Here is an 8,864-nt window from a genome sequence, read left to right as displayed (position 1 = left end):
ATAAAAAAAACAAATCAATAAATACAAACTCAAAATCCAATATCTTCTATTAATAAAAACATAATATCTTCATGTCGTATCTTTAATGTACCTATTAAATATAGAAACTGTAACCATAATTACACTAATTATAAGAATAGATTTGATTCCAACCAATTGATCTATTACTTCGGTAATTGATTTGCTTGCAGAAGAGGAAACAATAAATTTAAAATTTATAAGAATATAAATATATAGAGATTCCAACCAATTGCCTATATTTGCGTATGATTTTCGCATAATAAGCTTCAAATTGAACATTTAAAAATATAGAGAGATTTTTTTAATCTTTTACCGACACAGAACTTAAACAAAACGAAGAGTTGAAGGTAATTTTTTTTGTTACACTTCTCAGAAAAAAACGGTTACAACATGAGCTTTCATAATATGGTCTTTTAACATATTAATGTTATGGACATTTAATAATTATCTTGACGAAAAACAAAGACTATAAATAATTTATTATTAACAAAATTATGAAATTATTTACAGTTCGATGACTAATTCATCACCTTTTTTATATGTTAAATTTTTCATATAAGTTTAAAAATAATTTTATTTTCTTTAAACATGTATAAATAATTTATAATCTTTTATGTCATACTAAGTCATGATATAATATTTCTTCATATTTTACATTAATAACCATTGTTTTTATATATCGTCTACAATTCTTTAATTACGTCTATTTGTTCAATTTTGTATATGATATCGAATATTCATCATAAATAGATGGTTTAAGATGCCAAAAAAATTATTTACTTGGTGAATGTAATACATCAAATATTACAAATACATCATTTAGTTAAATAAATAACTAAAAACCGAAAATTCATACCCGCGGTGGTGCGCGGATCAGGGTCTAGTATGTATTAAAATACAAAACCTAAACCTACCTAACTAGCAGTATAATATACAAATACTTACTTTTTAATCAAAATAAGAAATATGTTAAGTCAATCTCCAAAATAAAAAATATGTTAAGTCAGGACCTATATATGATATCACCTAAATTATAAAACTGGGATTTCACGTCAGACCAGTAGATGAGATTTATATTTTACGTGAAATCCCATCTACCGGTTTGACATGATTTTAACAGCGGACTCAAGAACACCATGCTCAACCAACCTTTTTCTCTTCGATCCTAAAGATTTCGACTTGACCGTCCTCAATTAAGTCTTCAAAATTATTCGTCTGAGCAGCCTCGCGATTCCCCTCCACCTCGTCGGTTAAGCGATCATCCTCTACCTGATTGATCTCAACTTCCTGTTCTCTTTCCCATTCAAGACCAGCTTTCGCTCTCTTAGAAGACTTACTTTTCTTCTTCTTCTTTTTGGACGGACGAGCGTCGGACACCTGATCAATCGCCCCCTCTACCAAGGCCTCCCCCGCAGAAGCATCTATCCCCCCATCAGGAGATCCACGAGCGTCAGAATCCTCCTCTTCCGCTACCGTCATGGCACTGAAGCTCTCGCCAATTGAGCATCGAGAATGTCGTTGTAGTGGTACGACTTCGGAATTTTACCCATGAGTGGAAGCTTCAATCTTTTTCCCTTTGTCTCCTCGCAAGGAACGTTCGATGGCCAATCGTCTGAGGCAAAGAGAAAAACAAGTCAACCCAGAGAAATATTTGATGGCCGATCGATTGATCATAAAAAGAGAGAAAAGAAGTGACCTTTAGCGATTCACTCTTGCTGGCGACTGATCCTTCGACGGTCGAAGTTTTCCCAATGCTGCCGACTGAGTACAACGATCTTCGGAACGTCCTTCCAAAAAGTATCCAATGGTCCGATAGTATTCAGATGAATAACTACAAAAGTCGGAAGACAAGGAGTTTAAACTGACATAAAAAAAAATCAATCAGTCGCTTGACATCAGCTAAACTACCGATACGACAGTTCCATAGGATGTGGAAGCGGTCGTCCGGCGACTCTTCAAAGGCAGCACTGTTAGCTTTAACATAAAAGTAGTAACACTGCCAGAGTTTCGTCTTTGAAGGATGGCCGGTCAGGATACTTAACCCCGAACGCATCTGCACATAAAAGTAGTAACACTGCCAGAGTTTCGTACACACCGCCGGGTCTCAGTTGGATCTGTGTCAACTCTTCGAAGATTCGAACAAACATCGATATGTTTATCTCCGCTGCCATCACCATCAACGCAACAGAAATTCTCACCGCTCCGATCATCAACTGAGTCATAGCTATTAGGCGAGGAATCGGAAACCACAACTTAGAATCTTGTTGGAAGAAAGACTCATAGACGCATTGAAAACCGATGGGTGGAGCCCAAGGCCGCTGGTCGGGCCGAGGAATGATAAACTCAACGCCGCGCGCTCTACACTCCTTCAACAGCGAAGAAACACTCTTGAAAGTCGATCGGGTGGGCAAAATGCCGTTCCAACTCTGCCCCTGTACGACAGTCAATCGAAGGAATCTTGACGGGAGATCCAGCAGCTGCTCGATAGGTTGATCGCACCGATAAAGGAACGTAATCAGCCTACGGGTCTTCTTCGCCGAACCGTCTGAGCGACCACCCGCGTCCTCTTTACCAATGTCGACGACCCCATCGTTCGCCAGCGAGTCGCAGTCGCTAATCCTTTCGTATCGCTCCTCAGCATCGCCAGCGACCTCGATCCGATTGGATCTCAAGCTAGCAACATCACCAGGAGCCCCTCGATGAGCCCTAATCGCAGCATCCAACAACTTTGGACCAGACGGCAGATCGATCGAAGTACTCGAATCGGACCTAATGCCCCTTCCCTTTTCTGTTTCAGAATACCTCCGCCGGGGCGACGACATCGAACGACTCAACGGCGGGAGATCCGGCGGCGAGAACCTTCGTCGGCGGCGGAGACCAGATTCGACGGCGCTCTTCGAAAACAAGAGGAGGTCGGCTAAAAACCATATATAAGGAAGAGAGAGAGAGGATACCTTTTTGGATCTGAGCAGAAGTGAAGAAATAAGGGATGAAGACCCTATTTATAGCAAAAGCATACGGGCTTCGGGAAAAGTCCCATCATTAGGCTTATTGGGCCTATTAACGCCTCGTTTTCCACACCACTAGAGTTGTCGCGTCAGTTTCCCACGTCAAATCAGACCGTCCGATCAATGAGTCTTCAACAAAGATGCGAGCAACGCAAGGAGCAACCTGGCGGCCGATCAATCGACCGATCAACGCATAACTAATCAATGTCCCCCTCCTTTCGTCCAAATGCCATACAACGGAAACCGGGCAGATAACTCAGTTAACAATCAAACGACAAATAACATTGGCGATCTCTAAACCCTGCGACGTATCAGAACGAACGAGCAGGCGAGCATCGATCGAGGACTTGAGCAACTGGGTGTATGTCGATCGATCGACCTGATGCCTAACAAGACCAGAACATCCTCCTGATAAACAACCTCACACCAAACAATGCTTCTCTAAAACCCGCGACATATCAATCCCCCGAGATCAGGCGAGCATTAATTGAAAACTTGAGCAATTGGACGCATGTCAATCGATCAATCGGCGCATGTCAATTGATCGAATAGTATACCAAATAGCATTAGACGATCGATTGGCGCAGGACCGAACATGTTGTTCTCAGAACCAACTCTTGCTATCCTACTGAGACGAACCATGATCCCTCATGAGTGGGCTATGGGGGGCTTACTGTTGGAGAGGAATTTGACATTCCTCCACTAGGCCCATCGAACAACATGATTCAGCCCATTAACATATAAACCTCGACGATGATCAGCTCGGTTAATGGATCGGCCGGCTTGAGGATTCGTTCGACGGCTTTAGCCTCACAAAAGATCGATTGATCAAGTCGACATCCGCTCAGCAAACCTCTGTTCGACTCAAAAGCCCATCAAGCATGGAGTCAGGCTTGGGCCTTTAGGGCGAACACCACCTTAGGGCGAACGAAGGATAATGAACTAAAGCTATAAAAGGAGGACATGAAGGAGAGAGAAAGGGGATCCGAAATAGACACTAAAACACTGACGGCAAGTTTAGGGTTTTACAACCGATCGAGCCTCTTTGTATTCTCGTCGGTGCTTTCAACGAAGCTCCGACCTTGTCTCTTTTCCTTAAAACTCCTTGTAACCACTTTCGTTATCTCTTACCGTTCAATAAAACGTTTTTAAAGAACCACAAATCGAGTTTTGTTTCATTTCATTCGACCTAACAAACCTCGGATTCAACAATCATTTTCTTTCTACATGTTCTCAAACGAAACGTCACATCGAACCGTGAACTGAACTCGGAAAAATCGAGCTATGATAATCTTTTTTCAAAGTTTTCTCCTTCACTGCTGGGCGCTGGGAACCTTTTCATATGAAAACTTGTATTAGTTTACATAAATATGATTTCATATTTACGAAATTACAAATATATATTTAACAATTATAAGAAAATTAATATACTAATTTTATTTATTATTTGTTTAAAATATTGTATATCAATTTTATCTTAAAATAATTTTCAGACTTAAATTTTGTTTGAGTGTCAAATAATTTGTTAAGCTGGTGTTCGCTTAAAGCGTATTATATAAAGAAGATTTTTTTTTTTCCAAACTCTCAGCAATTTCTGTTTAGACAAAGGAAAAATGACGTATCAAAACAACAACATATCAGATCAGCAAAAAGTATAAAACTAAAGAAACATAAGATTTTGTGATGTTGAGATTTTGTTTCAAGAGATATATTAGCGTATTTTTCTCAAAAAAACATTAACGTATTCGGAATAACGAGGTTGGTATTACACGCAGTAGAAAAGCGCATATGGAAGAAAGTTTGACTGAGAGAACCCAAAGTTTTGACTTTTGTGGCTACTGTCTACTGCCAAAAGATTTGATTTGACTCTCTGCTTGCTTCGAGGGAAAGTAAGAGTGGTGGACAAGCCTCTCTGCCTTCTCGCCGTTAAACAGAAACTGACGCCGTTTGCTCTTCCTGGTACAAGTAACGGCGGTAAGCACCATCACCGCCGTTAAGAGGAATAAAACAAACAAAAAGAATAAAATAAATATATACCTCTTATTCTTCTCTTTAAACACTCACTGAATCTTCAGTTTCTTTTGTTAATTCCTCCAAGGAAACAAAAAAAAATGTACGAAGATCATCAAGTGGCGAAATCAGGCAAAGAAGGAGGACACATGGTTACTAATTACTCCGACAACATTTTCGGTTCGGCGTCTTCGTCTCCGACAGGAACGGTCCAAAACCCGAATTTCAAACGTAGCACCTTCCTAAACCCTAACTTCTCCTACGTTATCCCGGTTTGTTTTCTCTTCCTAAACCCTAATTTCTCCAATTTTATCATTTTTGCGTCTTAAAAAGCTTATCATTAATTTTGGGGGTTTTTTTTAGAAGGAAGAGTATGGGATGATGAGCATGACTGAAAACGGGTCAGCTTGGTCGGGTAATAACCCGGTTGAGGATAGCGCAATCGAACAACAGCTTCCTCCGGTTAAGAAGAAACGCTTACATAGACACAGTACTCATCAGATTCAAGAAATGGAAGCGTACGTCTTCTCTTTGCCGTTTAAAAAAAAAAAATTGTTGAATAATGATGATTAGTGTTAATTATTTGGTGTTTATTGTAGATTCTTCAAAGTAAATCCTCATCCGAATGACGATGACAAAACCAGATTAAGTGAAGAACTTGGTCTCACGCCTCTACAAGTCAAGTTTTGGTTTCAAAATCGACGTAACCAAATAAAGGTACCCTTTTTTTTTTTTTTTTTTTAATTTGCTTTGGATAAGACTTTGTAACAAACCGGTTAGTTATACTAAACAAACCGGTTTAAATTCGGTTTTCTTTGGCTCAAACCATAATGAGATTAACAGACGCAACAAGACAGAACAGATAATGTGATGCTAAAAGCAGAGAACGAGACTCTTAAGACAGAGAACCGGAAGCTTCAGTTCGATCTACAACGCCTCTCCTGCTCATCTTGTGGCGGCTCTAGAGAGAAACTCCACCTCGAAAACTCCCGCCTCCGCCAAGAGGTAACGAATCAAATATCAGCTGTTGATGTTTATCTACTAACTAAATCAAACGGCTATTACATGGTGCAGCTTGACCGATTACACAGCATTGCCTCATTGATGAATCCTTGTCTTCCTCCACCACAAACAGCCCGTCTTTTCCCAGACATGAACGATAACATAACCAACAACTTGTTAATTACGGAAGAAGATAAGGCGATTGCAATGGATCTTGCGGTTTCTTGCGTTCAAGAGTTAGCGAAGATGTGTGCCACAAATGAGCCGTTGTGGAGCAAGAAGGGATCAGAAAACGACAGAATCTCTCTTAATGAGGACGTGTACAAGAAGATGTTCCAATGGCCTTCAGTGGATGATAATCATTTTCGCAGAGAAGCTTCAAGAGCTAACACAGTCGTCATCATGAACAGCATAACTCTTGTCAACGCATTCCTTGATGCTGTAAGTAAAACAAGTCAAACGTGTTTTTTGAATTACAGTTTTGAATACTTACAGTTAACATTAGGACAAATGACTTAGATAATAGAAAAAAAAAACTTAACAAATAGCGAAAGAACATTAATTAAAGAGTAAAATAATTAAATTACTCTAACCCCATCTCCTAAATACTAAATGTCTATACCTTTAATCACTAATCACTAAACTAAAACCCAAATATAAAATGTCTTTTTAATTTTTTTATTAATGCTATTTGAGGAATTTTTGCTATTTGTGAATAAAAATGTGTTTTAGTATACTATATGGTATTTTTCTTAACGGTGTTATTTAAAATTTGCTTGAAAGGATAAATGGTCGGAGATGTTTTGCTCGATAGTGTCAAGAGCCAAAACAATTCAGATCATTTATTCAGGAGTTTCTGGAGCAAGTGGGTCTCTTCTTCTGGTGAGTAAACATATAGAAGAGTCATCAAATCAATTCGTGTTCTTGTAATAATAGAACTTTTTGTTTTGTTTCCAAAAAGATGTATGCAGAGTTACAAGTGCTATCTCCATTAGTACCAACAAGAGAAATTTACTTTCTACGGTATGTGAAGCAAAACGCAGAAGCTGGAAAATGGATGATTGTAGATTTCCCGGTTGACGGTTTGATCAAACCAGCTTCGGGTATTACTACTACTGATCAGTACCGGAGAAAACCTTCTGGTTTCATCATTCAGGACATGTCTAACGGATACTCTCAGATCACGTGGGTTGAGCACGTGGAAGTGGAGGAGAAGCACGTGCACCACAAGATGGTTAGAGAGTATGTAGAGAGCGGCGCAGCCTTTGGTGCTGAAAGATGGCTAGCTGTGTTGCGGAGACAGTGTGAGAGGATGGCTAGTCTCATGGCTACAAACATCACTGACCTTGGAGGTATTAACTTGTTCCACAAGTAAACCTAAAACTTACACAATCAATACGATTTAAGTTTATAATTTCTCCTTCAGTGATACCGTCTGTAGAAGCAAAGAGGAAGTTGATGAAGCTGTCACAGAGTATGGTCAGAACTTACTGTCTGACCATAAGCAATTCGTACGGACAAGCACTGTCTGAATCACCAAAAGAGACGGTGATAATCACGACCAGGAAAGTTTGTGGTGGTGTTGTTCTATGTGGCGTCTCCACCACGTTGCTTCCTTATTCTCATCATCAAGTCTTCGATCTTCTACGCCACGATCATGGTCGCTCTCAGGTAAAGATTCAAACCCAAAACGTTCTTCGATTGTGTCTTGTGTCCCAAGATTCTGAAACCATGTTCCTTAACGAAGATGGAGATGTTGTTCAGTGAGAACCCGTTTCAAGAAGTAGCTCATATCGCAAATGGATCACATCCTGGAAACTGCATTTCTCTTCTTCACTTCCATGTTAGTGTTTTTTTTCTAATAATTATTCGAAAACATTTGTATATATATCTCTCTAATAATATTAATCATTACAGGGGGCTAGTAGTTCAAATAATGTAGAGTGGATGCTTCAAGAAACATGCACTGATAACTCCGGCAGTCTCGTGGTTTACTCCACCGTCCACGCCAACGCTGTTCAGCTCGCTATGAACGGCGAGGATCCTTCTAGAATTTCTCTTTTGCCCTTAGGGTTCTCTGTTGTTCCTGTGAATCAACCCCATGTCGTTGAGGGCATTTCCGTCAATTTGGATTCGTGTTTGCTCACCGTTGCGATACAGGTCTTGGTGAGCAACGCCACCACAGCAGCACTCAACCTTTCCACTACAGCTATCAACAACCGTATTTGCTCAACTGTCTACCGTATCTCCTCCGCTCTCGGAAGTCCTCTGCTGCCGGAGATTCCGTCGAGCTTTAAACAAGAAATAAGCAACTAAGAGAAAGATTTTTAGGGTATTAGCTTAAACGGATTAGGTTTGTTTTGTAGATCCCATCCCATGAGAAGGGGTTAAACACTAAAATTTTTGGGAAAGTCAAGAACGCACCAAGGCATGATTGTATTTTTGTGAACCGGGTTTTATCCGGTTTGGTACATGCGTGACTGGTTCGGAATTGACTTCCGATTTGGATAAACCAAACAGTTGGATGTAATGGTTTTATTATTTTGTAACTTTAATGCTAGTTTTATTAAATCTCTTTATGGTGTTTCATGTTGAATCTTTTGAAAATGCAGTCTTTTGTAGACATATTTTTTGTTTCATCTCAATATTTGTTAGGGTTATTGTAACTGTGAATTTTACGTTTTGGGTTGATCATTTTTTTTAAAGTTTTTTATTGTTATAGGGTTAGAGTTGTGATGATGTACTGTGTATGCATTGTTCTCCACTCATGAAGGACTAAACTGTGTTAGTAATGTGATTGATATTGTTTGTGGTGTTGATTGA

The 8,864-nt window shown here is 39.5% G+C and overlaps 1 protein-coding gene across 1 annotated transcript; it reads left to right on the top strand.

Annotated features, from left to right (window-relative positions):
• Nucleotides 1-5,100: 5,100 nt before the first annotated feature.
• LOC106310168 (homeobox-leucine zipper protein HDG4) lies at nt 5,101-8,614 on the top strand. The gene is made up of 10 exons (XM_013747385.1): nt 5,101-5,311; nt 5,403-5,557; nt 5,639-5,756; nt 5,883-6,044; nt 6,114-6,482; nt 6,825-6,923; nt 7,003-7,393; nt 7,468-7,712; nt 7,789-7,884; nt 7,959-8,614. The coding sequence occupies exons 1-10, from the start codon at nt 5,141-5,143 to the stop codon at nt 8,355-8,357; spliced, it is 2,205 nt and encodes a 734-aa protein (XP_013602839.1). The 5' UTR covers nt 5,101-5,140; the 3' UTR covers nt 8,358-8,614.
• The last annotated feature ends 250 nt before the right edge of the window (nt 8,615-8,864 follow it).

The sequence above is a fragment of the Brassica oleracea genome, chromosome C8, assembly GCF_000695525.1.
Source record: "Brassica oleracea var. oleracea cultivar TO1000 chromosome C8, BOL, whole genome shotgun sequence".
NCBI classification, from domain to species: domain Eukaryota; kingdom Viridiplantae; phylum Streptophyta; class Magnoliopsida; order Brassicales; family Brassicaceae; genus Brassica; species Brassica oleracea.
Note: the sequence above shows the minus strand (reverse complement) of the source record. Positions and strands in the feature narration are given on the sequence as shown.